At 48.9% G+C, this 18,576-nt stretch overlaps 1 protein-coding gene and 2 long non-coding RNA genes across 3 annotated transcripts in view; 1 reads left to right on the top strand and 2 right to left on the bottom strand.

The window, feature by feature from the left end:
- LOC143831370 (uncharacterized) overlaps nucleotides 1-18,576 on the bottom strand; it is a 104,781-nt gene that overhangs the window by 38,836 nt on the left and 47,369 nt on the right. The gene's annotated exons all lie outside the window — the stretch shown is intronic.
- Nucleotides 13,106-16,530, top strand: LOC143833340 (uncharacterized). The gene is made up of 4 exons (XM_077329047.1): nucleotides 13,106-14,774; nucleotides 15,335-15,418; nucleotides 15,599-15,682; nucleotides 15,962-16,530. The coding sequence occupies exons 1-4, from the start codon at nucleotides 14,153-14,155 to the stop codon at nucleotides 16,459-16,461; spliced, it is 1,290 nt and encodes a 429-aa protein (XP_077185162.1). The 5' UTR covers nucleotides 13,106-14,152; the 3' UTR covers nucleotides 16,462-16,530.
- LOC143833341 (uncharacterized) lies at nucleotides 16,874-18,276 on the bottom strand. Its single transcript, XR_013229596.1, has 3 exons — nucleotides 17,420-18,276; nucleotides 17,181-17,300; nucleotides 16,874-17,049 (listed from the first exon to the last, which is right to left on the bottom strand). It is a non-coding gene; the product is annotated as an uncharacterized LOC143833341 (long non-coding RNA).

The following is an 18,576-nucleotide window of genomic DNA, read 5'->3' as shown; positions in this document are numbered from 1 at the left end:
CTCACCCACCCCACAGGGTGTCTGTTGTGGGGAGAGGAATGGGAAGGCGACTGTAAGCCGCTTTGAGCCTCCTTCGGGTAGGGAAAAGCGGCATATAAGAACCAACTCTTCTTCTTCTAAATGTAATTGTTAACTTACATCCTTGTTGAAACTGTGTTGTGTTATGTAATAACTGTTGTTTATATTTTTGATGTTTAATGTACCTCATAACATTCCATGCAAACCACCCAGAGCCACATGGGAGAGCGGTATAGACCAAGCAAATAAATAAATAAATAAATGAAAGACTGTATCTCAGTTTAGCCTACTAGAGCTAGCAGCAACATCTGGGGGACAGACTAGACAACACATCCCTTGGCCAGTGAAGTTGTACAATATGGGTGGTTGTGGGTGTTTCTCTCACTTTCCCTGCAGCCGCACAGCAGCTGTGGGGAAGATCATTTCAGAAGCCGGTGGGAGGGAGAGCTTTGTTTGGTTGGGGACTGCATTTTAATGCATCGAGTCAAAATATCGATAAATTGTATTTTATGGCTATGTTTTGTGAATGTTAAAATGTGGGAAACCACCCCCAGATGGCTTGCTGTGTGAGGCAGTTTAGAAATCTCAAAAAATAAAATAACATAAATGGAAGGAGAAGGACTCCTCCTTTCCCTCCACGTGCTATTTTCCTGAGTCAAAATGGCCCCTGAGGGAAATACAGGATCCCCTCTCCCAGGGATGCTCCAAATCCAATTAGCCCACCCCCAAAATACTGGGCAATTTGGCCCAGATCTTAGGCAGAGAAAGGCCTTTCACAGCACCTGCTATGTAAAGCTGTCAACCTCCAGGTTGACAGCTAATCTCCAGGTGAAAGAGACGAGTTCCCCTGGAGGAAATGGCTGCTTGGGAGAGTGGACTGCATAGCATTATACTTCTCTGAGGTCCCCCCCTGTCCCAAATCCCACCCACTCCTGGCTCCACCCCCAAAGTCTCCAGGCATTCCCCAACCCAGATCTGGCACCCCTATTGCTATCGGAGATCCATTAGGTGGAGATGTTAGGGGTTGAACCTGGGATCTTCTGTGTGCCAAAGACATTATGGTTGAGTCACCAGCCCTCCATGCACATGCATTTGTATGGGAATGCAAATTAACCACTAAGGCATCCAAACCCTTCTGCGGATATTTGTCCATTGTAGAGCTGGAGTCGCTCGGCCAAGAGGTTGTTTGGTTCATCTGCCAACAGTGACTAAGCACTGAAAGGCCAGGAAAAGGGAGGGAGGGAGGACGCATCCCTCTGAGATGGGCAGACAGGCTGGCACCAGCGCACAAGAGCCACTCCCCACTGATCGGAAACACGGGTATTATAATAGACGCCTCATTGTTGCCCACCCTATGATTCTGCTGTTTGATGGCCTTTAGGAAGACCTGGGTGTGTCTTTCCTGGTGGGGTTAACCCTGAATGTCCCAAAAAAGTGCACAGCAAATTCCAGAGTGACCCACTGTACAAATGCAAAGGGGAACCATATGAGAGCAAGGAAAAGCTATTTTGCACCAGTGCCAAAGCTAGAAACCTAAAATTCAGTCCAATCTATATATACCACATACCTTGCACTTTTGAGAGGCCATTACATGTTGCATAAAGCACAGGTGTTACATGGCCTGGGTTTGTCCATTGCACGAAGTGGAGTGTGGCACATGAATCACATGATGTGCCATCTTCCCCCTTTTTTATCATAAGGTTCCAAGGGCAGGAAGAAAAGATGCATGACCACTAGTTCGGGCGGCAACCTCTTCTTCCCTGCAACCTGCAGTTCTTTTCTAAGATGACACAGACAATTCTCCGTTTGAGAATAGGGTAGTACTGTATTCTCACCCCCCACCCCAAGGAATTTGCTATCTGCCTTTGTAGGCAAGAATTCTCCGTTGCTGAAGAGACAAGCCTCCTGTCTTTTTAAAGGAGCAGCTTGCCTCTTCTGCAGTGGATTTGCACAGCATAACCGACAAATTGTGTACACTTGTCTCTGCAATGCATGTCCCATCTTTGGAACCCATCCAAAATGTCCAGGTCTGCAGCAAACCTGACCCACAAGTGTTTCTGCAGAATCCGTTCCTGTACTGGAAGCCAGTCACCATCACAGAGATTCTGCACTGATACACCGAGGAATTTCTTGTGCTTCCTTGTTTTGCTGTACTTCTTGAGTGAATGTAATCTCTTCTCCTAGAGTAGTCAAAAGCCTGAGGGATTATAGCCGACCCAGGTAGTATCCAGTAGTAGGAGAGGTCACCTTGCATGTGAGCCACCCTAACCTTGAAATTCATAGTGTTCCTGCATTCCTTGCATATCAATATCTAGATCTATCAACACATGTTAGCAGTTTAATCTTTCATTGTAACTGATCAGCACAACTGTCCCTTGAGCCCCCCACGCTATCGCACAGTTTGGTACAATCCCAGAAACTGAATTTCCATGGGCAGTAGGGTTGCCAGCTTTGGGTTGGGAAATACCTGGAGACTTTGGGGGTGGAGTCAGGAGTGAGCAGGATTTGGGGCAGAGAAGGACCTCAGTGGAGTATAATGCTATGGAGTCTGCCCTCCAAAGCAGCCATTTTCTCCAGGGGAGCAGATCTCTTTAGTCTGGAGACGACCTGCAATTCTGAGGGATCCCCAGGTCCCACCTGGAGACTAGCATCCTTAAGGGACAGTTCCATAACAAGATTCAAACATTGCCTCAGGGTAGTTAGCTGTATGAGATGACATGTTTGCCATCACAACTCCAGGAGTGATTCTTTCCTTTTTAAGGAAAACGGGCTTAAAGGGACAATATGTTATTTTCAACATTCAAAGCAACGATATCTAGTTTGGATGATGCTTACTAGATGGTGGTGAGCATTCTCCTACTTTCTGTTGCAGCCCTCCCCTGGTTTTTCTCTGAGCAGAGATCCATGTCACAAAACCTCTCCACCTCTAGAAGTGGAGATTTTGGAATTCCTAGAGCATCATGGGGAATTCCTAGAGTGTGATGTCACTTCCGTTTTAGGCATAAGGGTTGCATCATTTTGTTTTCTTAGGATTCCTCCCTGCAACAGCTCTTACCATTCACAGAATCTGGGCTGTTATTTCCACCATCTAAGCAAGTTAAGCTACCTGGAGAACCCGTGAGCTATAGGGGTTGGAGTGTCTGAATAGAATCTGAGAGACTCAAGTCTGAAGCCCCCCCCCCCCCCCTCTGCCATGTAAGCTCACTGGGTGACCTTGGCCAGTCCACCTGTCTCAGCCTAACCTACTTCACAGGGCTGTTGTTATAGAGCAAAAATGCAAATGGGACGAACAACGTTGTACACTGCACTAAGTCCCCATTGGGAAGAAAAGGTAAGCTCTAAGGAAGAAACACAATATAATTGGTGTCTGCTGCTTCCCCCCCTGTTCTTTCCTTCACTGCAAGGAAGAAGGCAAGTAAACACCATTTGGAATGAAAGTAGATATTGGGTTGGATGCAACAGTAATCTCCCATGGCAAGAATGCAAGCAACTGCCATAAACGGCCCTCGTCCCAAATGCCACGGAGTCCAGTAACCTAGAGGGAAATGCAAAGTCTTAGGGGAGCATGCGCATAGTGCAAGAATATTAATTGAAAAATGAATTTCCGCAGCAGGTATAAAGGTCACCGTCCCCACACCGCACTCCCCCCAGCCCCTTGTCCTGCAGCTGTAGCCAAACAATGAGATTCCCATCTTGCAGATCTCCCCCCCTCCCTCCCCGCAGCAGCTGGGGGCCGCACTTCCCTTCCCCAAAGCTTCGAGGAACTCCCAGCAAGCGGCACAGAGCATTCGGTGCCGGGAAATCAGTCACAGTCTGTCCTTTCCTGTTTGTGCACCCTCACGGTTTGTCTCCCGGCCATCCAAAACCCTGCCTAGCCTTTCCCGGAGAAGGAGCAAGGCTGGGTAGAGAGCGGATAACTGAAGCACCAGTGCCCTCTACGTTCCTTCGGCAAAATGACAGGCCTTTCCAAAGCTCCTCTCTTGTCCGCCATCCCCCCCACCTCGCCTCTCCTGCTTCTAGGGCAGTTCCCTTTCCCAAAAGGCCCCTGCCTTGGGCATCGGCAAGTCACAAAGCCTCAAGGCAGGCCTTTCCTTCCCGTTCGCCATGCTCAAGCTAATTTGGCACTGTGGATTCCACGCCGTCTCCGGAGGACCAAAGCAAGACCTCCCCGTGGATTCAATGAAACCTCCTCTGCAAGGCATGGGGCGTCCCCGTAACTGGACCCTCTTGGCAGGGACGGAGCCCCAGGAAGGTGACCGAGTCAAAAAGGGGGACAGGTCACAGTGGGGTAGGATAAGTCCGATATAACTGGACGTACAAAAGGGAGGAAAGGTGTTTCATCGGCTGCTGTTCTCGCATCTACATCACTCTGAACGTTAGGAGCCCGACATTTGAGCCTGAAGCTCAAATTACAGAAGGGCAGCAGGAGTGGGGGGAGACAGGCCCCTTCGCTTTGGTAACAGCTCCCTTAGCTATTGTTTTTAGATGCCCACAAGGGGGGGTGAAGATTTGGCCTTCCTGGCTGCGTGGAGGGGTGGAGGGTCAGGCTGCAAGGCTTGTGGATTTGATTATGGGGCCCTGTGCCTTCCTGCCTTCCTTAGGTCAAGTGTGATGGAAGCCCTTTGCTTTTGGTTAAAATGGTAGTCTTTTAAACACACACACACACACACAACACAGCCGTTAACACAAAATCATCCCCCCATAAGGAGAATGGGGTTGGGACTCTGAGCGCCACAATTTACAGTAGAGAAGGATTTTATGTTTACGTGCATTGCATGTTTTTTGGGGAAGCTGCTATTAAGTGGCCTTGTGGGAAAATGCCTTTTATGGATAAGTATGTAGGATGGAAAAGGAATGTGAAGGGGGGGGGGGAGGAAGATTCTTAGGGAGGAGTTCCCAGGACTACTGTAGCCTCTGACACGCCTATTGCTTGATTTGGGACTATGGGATAGTTTGAAGCTGTAAGTACAGCCTGGTGTACCTCACACAGACTTATCAGCTAGTTGTTGGGTGAGGTCTGGGCTCAACACAAGACATTTTTTTCTGTGCCGGATGGTGTAATCCATTGTTTCCCAGAGAGCAACTCAGAAACTGGGACTATATTTGTCCAGCCACATCTACTCTAGGAAGTGAGGCCAGAGTCCCCGCCCCTTTTTTTGGCTTGACAGGTCCAGTAAAATGCAGCTGCTTTGACTCCAGAACCCCAAAACTATTAAATGCGGAGGAACCTGGTTCTCCATAGCAGCATCCAGATGCTGTTGAATATTGCACTATAGGAATCCTATTGGATTTTCCTGCATGAACAAGACAATCTAGGAATGATAGCTCAAGGGAAACAACAGTCACCATCAATGCATGGATTGGGGTCGCCACATACCTGCTAATGGGGGACCTCCAGGTGACACTCCTTGTACTCTCCTCAGTGGGGAAAATTGGAGGGGCATAATCAATCAATGTTGGAATGTCCCTTCCTGTTTTGGAACAGGAGTGATAATATGACACTCTAGTAATTTTACAATCTCTATGCTAAAAACCACAGAGATTTGGAAATTCCTAGGGTGACACTTCCTGTTTCAGGACCCTCAATAATATGAGGATGCTCTAGGCATCCCCAAATCTCTATGGAGATTAGAAAATTCCTAGATCATTGAGGTATCACAGGAATTGACATGCTAGCACTTTCTGTCCTCCCGCCATCCTCCTAAGAATTCTCGCCAAGGACTGGCAACCCTAGGTAGATGCAAACAGGGGCTTTACATCTAAGTCCGCGAGGGGTGACCCAACTGTAGGTAAACTAGGCAGTCACCTTGGGTGCCAGGTGTTAAGGAGGGAAATGAATTTATTCTATCTACAGATTTAGAGAAATTTATATTAATGCCATAGAACCCTGTAAGTGGAGAATCCGAGGGAGCAACAGCTGGTCTCAGAGGCCACTGGGGGATGTGATTGAATAGAAAACCCCTGCTTCACGGATAGAAGTCCAAGGTTCAATCCCAGGCATTTCCAATTCTAAGGACCAAGCAGTAGGTGTTGTGGAAGACCTCAACCTGAGACCCTGGGGAGCTGCTGCACACCTCATTGCTTGGATCCCTGTGGCAACTTGGAGGAAAAACACACTTCACATTCTAAGAGCAGAGCTTTCATGCCTGTGGATCATGCCTGGGGTTCGCTTCCAAAGGATGTAGGTCCCCAGCTGTCACAAACCTGGGGTTCGCTTCCAAAGGATGCAAAACAAGGCACGGCATTTCTTAAGAAAAGTCCAAAAGCTGTTTACTGAAGTCCACAGAGAGTACTAACAGGACATTTCACCATAGGATGGGAATTAAATATAATAAAATAAATAAAATAAAATAAATGGCTAAGAATTTTTTTATGAATAATACATCAACTTTTCTATCACTTAAAGACCAACACAGAGTATAAATTGACCCCAGGCAGTCCAACACAGACCCTTGGCGAAACACGTGGGTGAAACTGGGGTCATAACAGAACTAGAACACAGAAGAGAATTTTGAGTGTGGAAAGTAACTAAGGGACCAAAAATAGCGGGCTGGAGATCTCCTGGATTTTCAACTGATTAACACATGATAGAGATCCATTTCCCCAGAGGGTAGATTCTATGGCATTCCACCCTGTTGAGGTCCATCTCCACCCCCAAATCTCACCTTCCTCAGCCTCCACCCCCCAAAAAATTCCCAGGAATTTCCCATTGTGATGTTGACAACACTACACAGAAGAGCCTTGAGACAACTCACCACATCACTCTCCATGGATTCCACCATACGCATCAAGCCCTTCCCCCATCAGCACAACCTTGCCCTGTTCCAGCTGTCCAGATAAAGCCTGGAGAGAGGCTGATTTCAACTGCTGTACAGATGTAGTTCTAGTCCTGGTCTCAAGTCTTCTGGAGTCACCAATGACAGAGTGATGATCCATGTCTGTCCCCTTTGTCACCGTATTCCCACTGGCCAAACATCTTGTCCCAATAGTAGACAGTTCACTGGCTGGTGGCCCTTTTGTCCTCAGATTGGGGAGGGGGAGAGAAATTGAGAGTTTTCTGAGATCCACATCACGCTGGAAGAAAACCATATTTTTCATTCACCCCTGTGATCCTACAGTCAAGACATTGCTGGATCGACACAGGACCTTACTGAACGGACTTAGTTCTTGCCCTGCTGCGTTAATGTCTGGAACACTGCACAATCGGTTCTCAGAAGTTAAACAGGATCAGGACATGAATGAGAGACATCAAGACAAACAGTAGAGGAAAGCACTGGCAAACCACCTCTGCTTAATCAACTGGAAGCCCAGTAAGTTGGCTGACTTGAACCCCCTATGTTGGCTGCAACTTGATGGCAATACACATGCGTGCACACACGGTGGTTGTAAATATATGCAAACACATTATTTATGTGAATTTTTGCCTTACTTTGGGCACAGAGGACAGGTGACTGGGGGAGTGGGGGGGATAATGAATTTCCTACATTGTGCAGGGGGTTGGGCTTTGAGGTGCCTTTCAGATGGACAGACAGACAGACAGACAGACAGGCGATAGATGATAGATAGATAGATAGATAGATAGATAGATAGATAGATAGATAGATAGATAGATAGATAGATAGATAGGTAGGTAGGTAGGTAGGTAGGTAGGTAGGTAGGTAGGTAGGTAGGTAGGTAGGTAGATAGATAGATAGATAGATAGATAGATAGATAGATAGATAGATAGATAGATAGATAGATAGATAGATAGATAGATAGATAGATAGATAGATAGATAGATAGATAGATAGATAGATAGATAGATAGATGAGCGAGCGAGCGAGTTTTGTGGTTAGGAGTGCGGACTTCTAATCTGGCATGCCGGGTTCGATTCTGCACTCCCCCACATGCAGCCAGCTGGGTGACCTTGGGCTCAACACAGCACTGATAAAGCTCTTCTGACCGGGCAGTGATATCAGGGCTCTCTCAGCCTCACCCACCCCACAGGGTGTCTGTTGTGGGAAGAGGAATGGGAAGGCAACTATAAGCCGCTTTGAGCCTCCTTCGGGTAGGGAAAAGCGGAATATAAGAACCAACTCTTCTTCTTCTTCTAGATAGATATAGATGGTTTAGATCTTGAATGCTAAAAAAATGAAATTGGTTCAATGATTTTTCCTGGCTTTTCTCCTCTAAGAACAAAGGATATGGCAGCTGATACAGTCCAGAAAAACATCCCAGATTTGTGTGGCTGCCTGCCCTCTAGTCTAGCAGAGCACATGCACAACAGAGGCTTGCCTCCCAGCTATACATGGCCGTGTTATGGCTACTGCGTGCATGTGCTCAGACCCAGAGCTCCTGTGATACAGCTGTGCTGCCAAGCATCCTGCATTCCAGCCATGCACAAGCACCGGCAACACCTCTGGGCTCCAGCTGTGCACAGCCACCACCTGAATCCCTTGCGCTGCAGCTGTGCACGCCCGTCCCCATCCGACTCTTTGGAGCCGCCAATTTTGCATCCGTCTTTTGGCATATAATTTGGTGCTGGGCCTGTGGGCCGTGGAGGCACGGGGTAATTTGCTAGCCGGCTCTGAGAACAAAGGACCCGAAAACGAGGCGATGCAGTCTCCCCGGCGAGCTCGCTGCAGCGTGTGGCCTGGATATAACTTCGCCGAGGAGACCTGGCGCGGCTCACAAATTGCTCCGAAGGCTAAGGCTAAGGAGAGGGGATCAATTCTCCCTGGGCTCCCAGACAATCTGTTACAGTAACAACCAGAGGTCACGAGTTCAGGGGCTAAACAAAAACCTTTAAACTCGCTTCGCTGTCTCACACCTTTAAGGATGTTCACGTTTGCTGAGCTGCAGTCGATGTGGGATCTATTAAGGCTCCTGCCCATAAAAACCAGATGTGGGGGGCCCTTTTTGAAAAAAAAAAAAAAAAGGATTTGGGAATGGTTTCAATGAAAAATGACATGCACCAAGGCGGAACAATTTGGGGGATAATTCCCCCCTCCCTCTCTTTTCTCTCAGACGTTTCTGAGGTTACCCGGAGATCTCCAGCTATTACAATTGGTTTCCAGATGACCAGGATCAGATCCCCTGAAGAAAACAGCTGCTTTGCAGGTTGGATCCTCTAGCACAGGGGTAGTCAAACTGCGGCCCTCCAGATGTCCATGGACTACAATTCCCAAGAGCCCCTGCCAGCGGCAGGGGCTCCTGGGAATTGTAGTCCATGGACATCTGGAGGGCCGCAGTTTGACTACCCCTGCTCTAGCGAGATTCTTCCCCCCTCCCCCCCCCCATCCAACCCTAGCATCTCCCGACCCAGAGCTGGCAAATTCCTGAGATGTTTCCTCTCAGCAGTAACCTTCCTGTTCACCTGGATACTTTCCTGTTCCACAAATTTCAGTAAAAACCTCACCCTTAGCACTGATCAACTGACTTGCCTGCGGAGAGAGAGTTTCTCCACTACCCTCAAATTCCTCCCGGACCCTGCAGTGTTGACAGCCAGGAAGCCGTGTCACTTTAAGGCCAAGTCCCACCAGACATGGGGAGGGGCAGAGTCCCCTGGCAGGAAACTGGAAGGAAGCTCAGGACAGCCTATCATTTCACGTGGGTCATCTTTTCCATTTGGATCTGAACATCTTCATTTTCCCTTTTGCTTCTCCCTGGTGCAGATTTATTTCATTGACGTACATCCCAGTAGGTTAGACTGAGAACATGAGGCTGGCTCAAGATCACCCAGCAATCTTCCACGGTAGATATGGGATTTAAACCTGGAACTCCCAGGTCTTCCTAACCTGACATTCTAACCTGGGGCTGCCCAGCATGGCTCTTACAGATTCCTCGGTACCCACCAGTACTTCCCTTGGGGCCCGCTGATCTTTGAAGAATGCTCGGGAGAAGAGGAGAAGGGAGGACAGATTTCACATAGCTGCTTTCCCCATCTAATTGCACACGCCTTTATTTCGCAAATGAATTCGTTGCCTTTTGATGTTAGAAAAGCTCCTAAATTGATTTATGGGGGTGATTTTAAAAAATTTAATGTCCTTATACTTCATCAATTGAGAATGCCGACTGTTAAATGATCAGGAAGATGCATCCTTCTGGTTTATTAAATAGGGGACACCTGCATGCTTTTCACCGCGTCTGGTGGAGTGCCAAGAAGAAGAGTTGGTTTTCTATACCCCGTTTTTCACTCCCCAAAGGAGTCCCAAGGCACCTTACAAACACCTTTCCCTTCCTCTCCCCACCGCAGACACCCTGTGAAGTTGGTGGGGCTGAGAGAGCTCTGAGAGAACTCTGCTGCAAGAACATTTCTGTGAGAACTGTGACTAGCCCAAGGTCACCCAGTTGGCTGCATGTGGAGGAGCGGGGAATGAAACCTGGTTCCCCAGATTAGAGCCTGCCGCTCTTAACCATTTCACCAAGGTGGCTTTCAAAGAAAAAAGTGGTTGGCTTCCTATTCACCCCTTTGGTCATAACCAATACAGCTGGCCAGGGGTTCACTAACTGAGCTTGTACCTGCTGATCAGTGCAGATTTCCACATGGTCTTCTAGCCTGGCTCTCCTGGCTGAGCAACCTGCGCGTTTGTTTACTGACCTTCCCTCAACCTGCCTACATGTTAGAGTTGCCAGGTGAATGCCTGGAACTTCCAAGAGGGGGGAGAACAGACAGCATGCAATGCCGTAACTTCACTTCTGTCAAGCAATGCTCTAAACATTTTCCAAATCTCTGTGGTAAAAGTTACAGGCAGGCACCTGGCAACTCTAACATTTAGGAAGGTTGAGGGAAGGTCAATCAACACATGCACAGGTCGCTCTATGGTAAAATACCATAGAGACTGGCGGAATTTCTAGAGCATCGCTCAACACGATCATGTCTCGTTCATGTTTTCACCCAGAACTGATGTTGTTGCATTGAGTGACATCTCTTCCTCACCCCATTTCCCCAAAAAACAAACTCCATTGAGCATCAGCGGCAGGCAGGATGGGGAACACGGCTGTGGATTTGCTCACCAGGCATCTGCCATGCCTTCTAGCCGTTGTTAAGTAGAGATGCCATGGATTTCACAGCAAAGACATTCTGTAGGTCAGCATGCCTTTTGTTAAAATATGATGAAATCTGTGTGATAGCTGCTAAACCCACACTGACATGAAAGTCTGCCCTACAGGGTCATAAGGTGGCTGCAATTTGAGAGCACTTCACACACACACACACACACACCTTTTCCAATCTATTGGGATAGCATGCATGAAGAACTCAGACCAGATGTGGAAAATGTCTGCATGTACTTCTCTTCTGATCATACCATGCAAAGCATAGAGTAAAGCAATGGAGTTTTATGGACCTCAAGTGGGCTGTAGAAAGAAGAACGTCTGACTAGGGGTATGTCTGTGAGACCCATGTTCAAATCTCATAGAATTGTAGGATAATAGAGTTGTAAGGGACCTCCTGGCTCATCTAGTCCAACCCCCTGCACTATGCAGGACACTCACATCCCTATTGCTCATCCACTGTAACCTTGAGCCTTCACAGAATCAGCTTCTCCATCAGATGGCTATCTAGCCTCTGTTTAAAAATTTCCAAAGATGGAGAACCCACCACCTCCCGAGGAAGCCCGTTCCACTGAGAAACCGCTCGAACTGTCAGGAACTTTTTTTGAATTAATTTCATCCCATTGGTTCTGGTCTGTCCCTCTGGGGCAAGAGAGAACAACTCTGCTCCATCCTCTATATCAGGGGTAGTCAACCTGTAGTCCTCCAGATGTCCATGGACTACAATTCCCATGAGCCTCTGCCAGCAAATGCATTTGCTGGCAGAGGCTCATGGGAATTGTAGTCCATGGACATCTGGAGGACCACAGGTTAACTACCCCTGCTCTATATGGCAGCCTCTTAAATACTTGAAGATGGTTATCAGATCCCCTCTCAGTTGTCTCCTCTCCAGGCTAAACAGACCAAGCTCCCCCAACCTTTCTTCATACATCTTGGTCTCCGAACCCCTCACCATCTTTGTTGCCCTCCTCTGGACACGCTCCAGTTTGTCTACATCCCTCTTCAATGGGGGTGCCCAAAACTGAACACAGTACTCCAAGTGAGGCCGAACCAGAGCAGAATGTGATCATGAGGATCACGGGGTGACAATGACCTGGTCTTTTTCCCCAGCCTAGCCTACCTCGGTGGTGGGGTGTATATGAAGAACAGAATAGAACAGAAGGGGCACTTAGCTACATTCAGGATTCATCCTACCTTCACATCTCACCCTTGCTTTTACTAGTCCGGATGGAGCCATAGGTTATGGTTATCAGTTTCCAGCACTGGGTCAGGAAATACCTGGAGTCTTTGGGGTGCAGCCAGGAGTGGGTGGGTTTTGGGATAGGGAGGCATTCCTAAGTCCCACTGGGAGACTGGCATCCCTATTGTCAATGGGGGGTTGGAAAATTTCCGGAGGTTCGGGGATAGAGCCTTGTGTGGAGAGGGAGCTCTGCAGAATATCTGTTCCACATAATATATTTCTGGTAAGACCTTGGAGGAGGAACGTGGTCTCATGGTTTAAGTGCCACTCTGCAGCTAACACCCACTCAGGGCGGCTGTCCTGCCCCCTGAGTGCTTCCTCCTCCAACCGGCTTCCCTGTCTGTCCAGCAGCCAGCCAATCACCTCCCGTCCCCCACCCCTTACCACCCCTCTTCCTTCCTCCGAGGCTCAGAGGCTGCAGATCCCTGCCACGTGAGAGCTGCCCCTGCTGGTGAGTTCCCCAACAGCTGTCTGCAGCCTTTCCAGATCCTGGGGGGAGGGGGAGGCCAACTGCAGAGTTACAGTCCACCCCACCCCCAATCTAGCACCCATTGTATTCCTGAATGTGACGGGCTTGACCCCTAGTAATGTTATAAAGTCCAGCCTCCAAAGATGCCTTTTTCTCCAGGGGAACTCATCTCTGCATTTTGGAAGCCACTTGGAAGTTGGCAACTCGACCCTACAGTAAACTGTAATCATGCAACTTTATTTGGTGATATGACAGGGGCATTTCCCACGGCTTAAAAATAGCACAATGGTTGCTGATTGAAAACGCTACTAATTTGCCATAACGCACGACGTCGTAAACAATCTGCAACAATCCTGAAACCGACCCGCAAAAAGCGCTTCGTTGTAGCGCTTCTAGGGGAATCCAGAAAACTGGATTCACCCTCCGGATAGCGATACACTCCTGCAACCAATCTGCAACAGTAGCGCTAAAGACCTGTGCGTTACCATTGTTGCGGGTTCTTCAAAGTCCCTCCTCCCGAGCCTGTCCTCCAAACTTCCGGCGAACTGTTCGCCATTTTTTTTTTCTCCGAGCGAGCGGGGATCTACGAGGCAACGGGACAGCGACTGGCTTTCAAGCACGATCACTTTCGGAAATTCTGCCCGGACACCACAAGAGTTTTTCACAAGCACAGTGGCACACACCGTCACGTTCCCAAAATTTGCCCAAAGCTTAAAACCCCGTCTACCATCGGCCAGTCCTAGCGGAGTCAACGTACAGGGAGCATTTTAAAAAATTTTCCTCTGAGCGTGCCAACGAACATTCGCCGCTCGCAGTCTCCTGCTTAGCTTAGAGGGGTTCAATAGACGTGATTCGTGGTGATTTCATGAGGGGCGGCTTATGTGTAGTGGGTCTTTGTGTGGTTCCCAGTGCGTGCTTGTGCTTGGGTGCGGACAACCCCTTCCATTGGCGGCTAGACCTCCGGCAAGCGGAGTCGCCGTCCCCCGTTCATTTTAAAAAACATTCCTCTGAGCGTGCCAACGAACGTACGCCAGTTACATGTCATGTTTGGTTGATTTATGCTGTGGCTGGTGAATATTATTGGGGAACTGCCGAGTACTGCCGCACTTGCTCTCGGTTGAACACCGGCATGCGTTTGTGTAATGGCGGACATTTTCCTAAAATGGCTCCCGCTGCATGTTCAAACTGCTCTTCTCGCGTGTAAACGAATACGCGCATGCGTTAAGTCAAACAACAAGGGCGCCAATCTGGCCATTAGGAGCAGATCCTGTTCCCGCGCGAGGAGTTTTGAACGTGACATGTGACCTGATGTGGCCAATGTGCGTGTCCCCTGCTGCCCTCCACCAATCAGGAGCCGGCTAGTCCCTTTGTCTTTGTGTGCGGGAAGGTATATGATCCGTTGCACCCTGCACCTCCCACCACCATTTTGCTCAGCTACTAGCAAAAGCAACATGGAATCGTCTTCTCAAGCCTCGTCCGTCCCTGCAACCGGCCGTGGCCCAACTTGGAGGGACGCGGAGATCAGGGACCTGATCGGGATTTTCTCGGAGGAGAAAATCCAGGACGCGTTCCAGTCCTCCCACAGGAATAGGGAGGTTTTTGAACAAGTGGCTATTAAGATGCGCGCCCTGGGCCACAACAGGACCGGCCTTGAATGCCGGTCGAAGACCAAGACAATGAGGGCAGAGTACATGAGAGCCGTGAACCATAACAAGGGTTCCGGCAACGAAAAGGTGACCTGCCCCTACTTCGAGGAGCAGCGCCAGCTGTACGGGGACGGGGAAGGATCCGGCAGGCCGAAGCGCGTCGGCCGGAGCCTTAAGGTGGTTCGGAAGCCGGCTGCCCCGGTCGAGGAACCACCCGCTGAGGAGGATCCCGGCGAGGGAACCTCCTCCAGCTTTCGCCCTCCACCCCCCGTCCAGCAACGAGCCGCGGAATCGGTAACGCTGGACCTGATCGCCATCGTTCCTGGGGAGCCAGAGGAGGCTCCTGAGCAAACGCCCCTTGCCTCCGGTAAGTGATTTTCTTTTTATTTTATATTTCCTTTTAAGCAAATGTGTGTTCTGACGTTTGGGCATCGTTTTCTCGTGTGTTCGTTGCAACGCATAATACGGTAGGCTGTGGAGAGCTTGCTGTGGTTACTATTTGAAACGGTTTTAATTTTATAATTTTATAATTTAATTTTTAAAAGATTTTAAAAGAAGGTAGGCTGTGGAGTGCTTGCTGTGGTTACTATTTGAAACGGTTTTAATTTTATAATTTTATAATTTAATTTTTAAAAGATTTTAAAAGAAGGTAGGCTGTGGAGTGCTTGCTGTGGTTACTATTTGAAACGGTTTTAATTTTATAATTTAATTTTAATTTTTAAAAGATTTATTAAGATGGTTGGCTGTGGAGTGCTTGATGTGGTTAGTATTTGAAACGGTCATGTTTAACCAACAGCCCCAAAATATTTGCAGCATGCCTCGCCCATAGGCCTTCTGCAGTACTTTGGCTCACAACTTTGGGAGCTTGCTTTGTGGTTCATGGTGTATGCTTGCTCGTTTTTCACTATTTTCTGCTCTTGTCCACAGAGACACAGTTGCCAGGGACGGGGCCCCTAGAGTCTCCAGCAGCACCTGACGTGGATAGTGATTCGGGGGCATCAACTAACATTGGTAGGTATTAGTAAAAATAGGGGGGGGGGGCTGTTTTAACTGCTTTGTGCTTTTCTGTTTGTGCAGGGCAGCAGCACTGCTAAGAGAAAGAAGAGAGTCCCTCTGCGTTGCTGGTGTAGGCTTTGAAGCTGGCTTTGCCACCCTTTGGTCCTAGATCTGTTTTTTTTCCTTTTTTTGCAGATTTCATACCCGGAACACAGGAGGAGGAACAGCCTAGGGTGCTTGGACCTCCTGCCCGGCGCAGGCGGATACAGATTCAAGATGGTGAGCGTGCATGACCTGTTCCTTTCGAGCCATAGCTGCAGGACAATGTCGCTAGGCACTAACCATGTGCTCCCTTTTAATTGTTGAGAGTCCTGCTGTGCAAGTAGGCAAAAGTAAAAGCACACCATGGGCAAACAAACAATAGCCATGTGCTCGCCGGGGATTGTTTAAATTCTTGGCAGGAAAACACGGGGACAAAAAAGAACACCATGTCCACCATGGTGTGTTTTGACTTTTTGGATGTTACTAACAGTTTTGTTTCTCATTTTTTGCCAACAGAGGTTCTTTCAGATGAGGAGGAGGAACCACCCCTGGCTCCAGGCAGCCCACCACCTAGAGGTGCGCTCCCAGCAGAGGAGAGGCTTACGAGGGAACGCGGCAGGCTGAGGCGCGTCTCCGTCTTGACAAGCGTGGGAGAGAGGCTCCTTGAGCACTGCTATGAGGAGTCACGGCGTGCCGCGGCCGCTGACCAAGCCATGCTCACACTCATTGCCCAGGAGGGGAGAAAATTGAGGGCAGTCCTTAGAGAGACAAACCAAATCCTACGCGAAGGCGTGGAGGAGGTGCGTCTGATAAGGAGACTCATGGAGAGGGCTGTAGCGGTCATGGAAAGGGCCTACCCTCCACAAATCGCCCCCCCACCACCACCCACACCAACACCACCACTTCCAGCACCCACCCCACCGACTCCCTCTCAGAATGCCTCCACCCAAACAAGAAGGAGGACTATTCTCGGAAAGAGAAAAATAAAACCAGCAGACAAGTACTCCCCCTCCTAGTTTTGCCCACTTTTTCTATTTCATGTTATCTGTGTTTTGTTGTTTGTTGAATAAAGTTTATATTTTTGACTCTGTCTCTGTGTACCCTACTGTAGAATCTGCAAGGCTGAAAGCGGCCTCTCTAGTGATTGTGTATATTGTGGTACTGCTGTGTGGGTTGGAGGTTGGAGGGGTGTTAGTTCAAGGAGTTTTAGGAGTGTGGTGTGGGGTTAAATATGTGCGAGTTTAAGAAGTCACACTGGAGTCTTGTTATAAAATTTGCAATAACATTTTATTTTAAAAAACATTTTAACAGGGGAAAAACATTAGGGAATGAAACTTGGAGCCCCACCAGCACCACCACCCCCCACCCCCCTGGAAAACCAATTTTTTTTAACAAAAGTATACATTTAACAGGGGAAAAACATTGGGGAATGAAACTTGGAGCCCCCCCCCCCAACCCCTACCCCAAAACACAAACAGGAAACAAAACTCAGGTCCCACCGCTCCCCTCCCCAGCCCCTTCCATCGCCCTAACTCTCCTGCACAGCCGTCCCACGGTCCCCCTAACTTTGCGCCGGAAGAGCTCTTCGTCCTCCTTCTTCTTAACTGTGGGGAGGGAGAAAAAGTACACATTAGTACCACACATATTTTCAAATTTCTTTAGTTTACATGCATACACTTTTAAGTGGCCTTAGCCACAGTGTGAGAAGAGTTGGGCAGTGGGGAACATAACCTACGCTCTTCCGCCTCCCTCTGTTGCCTGTGCTGCTCAATCTCCCCTTTCAGCTCCGCCACTTGAGCCTCCAGGGAAGTAACTCTGGCCTCCATGGCACGCAGCCTTGCCTCCACAGTTTCAGCTATAGAAATCAAACAAAGAATTTGATCACACTCCAAAAGGAAGCATCACATCAGGCTCCCATATGGCTCCGTGTGGGTACACACACATGGGTCTCCCTCACAGACATAAAACTCTCACCTGCAGCCTGTCCCGAGGTGGAAGGTCCCTCTTCCTCCCCCTCCTCACGCTCAGGTGCTGTTGCCAGCTTGGATGGTGATTGTGTGGCTGGGCAAAGAAAAAGACAAATCATAATTAAAAGCACACAAAACAGAGATGAAACACAGCTGGTGGACACACCACAGTTAGAGTCTAAGCGCATAACCAAAGTGGTTCTACAGTACTGGCTGGCTAAGTCTGAGGGGGTTGACAGCATCTAAATACTTTCTCGAATTTCATTGGGGACAGTAGGGGAAAGAGGCAGCTAGTCATTCCATGCATGTTTAAGGGCAAAACACAACGAGGGCAGCACTCACCCATATGCCTCCTCATGTCCAGGGGGGGCTTCCCAGCCTTCTCCCATATTTTCACCATCTGGTCGTGGAAGACCGTCCTCCCACTTGGCTGCGGGATCCCCCCCCACTGTTCCAGACTGTTTAGGAAGTCCAGCTTAAGGCGCTTGAATTTTGTCCGGACCTGCTCCCAGGTCCGGACATAGCCCCTCTCCCTCAGCTTTGAAGCCAACACCAGGTAGGCACCCTTGGTGTGGCAATGGGTGCTGGCCATTAGGCGGCCAACACTTTTTGATTGTAGCACCAGCTCCAGAAGTGCCTCAGCCTCGGCGCGCTGCCAGAAGGAGCCCTTCCGTGGCTTCGGCATCTTCGGAATGACGGTTAGGGAACGAACGTGCGTTGCTCCGATCGACCACCCCGTTTTTTAAATGTATCAAAGCTGCCCACCAATAAAATTATTCCTTGGAACATGAGTGGATTGATCCTCCGGTTTGACAGGGGTCGCCAATACTTCCTGGCTACCCGCCTCCCCGAACTTTCCCCATTCAGCGCTTCCGTATTGTGTTTGTCAATTTCAGTGGGGAGTTAGCATTTAGGGCTGTCAAAGTGCTTTTGGACCAGAGAATCCCCGTTTTTTTGCTGGCAAAGTACACAAACCGCACAAGACAAGGTTAAACAAAGAACACAAAACTTTATTCAACAACAGAGTAGGAAAAACAATTAAACACGCCTCCTGTTTCTGTAGATGTGGGTGGCTATGGCGTCCCGAACCTTGCACCCCTCAGCATATATCCTTTTTCTCCTTGCTTCAGGGATGTCCTGTGTATCCTGAAGGACTACAGGTTC

Source organism: Paroedura picta, chromosome 3 (assembly GCF_049243985.1).
Source record: "Paroedura picta isolate Pp20150507F chromosome 3, Ppicta_v3.0, whole genome shotgun sequence".
NCBI classification, from domain to species: Eukaryota; Metazoa; Chordata; class Lepidosauria; order Squamata; family Gekkonidae; genus Paroedura; species Paroedura picta.
The sequence above is the reverse complement of the archived record's forward strand: the minus strand, read 5'-3'. Positions and strand labels throughout refer to the sequence as shown.

Bases quoted from the DNA above. Each gene is read 5' to 3' on its own strand.
- LOC143833340 (XM_077329047.1), top strand. From the start codon at position 14,153: ATGATCCGTTGCACCCTGCACCTCCCACCACCATTTTGCTCAGCTACT. The intron at 15,419-15,598 runs GTAGGTATTAGT...CTTTTTTTGCAG, and splicing joins GGGGGCATCAACTAACATTG to ATTTCATACCCGGAACACAG. The intron at 15,683-15,961 runs GTGAGCGTGCAT...TTTTGCCAACAG, and splicing joins GCGGATACAGATTCAAGATG to AGGTTCTTTCAGATGAGGAG.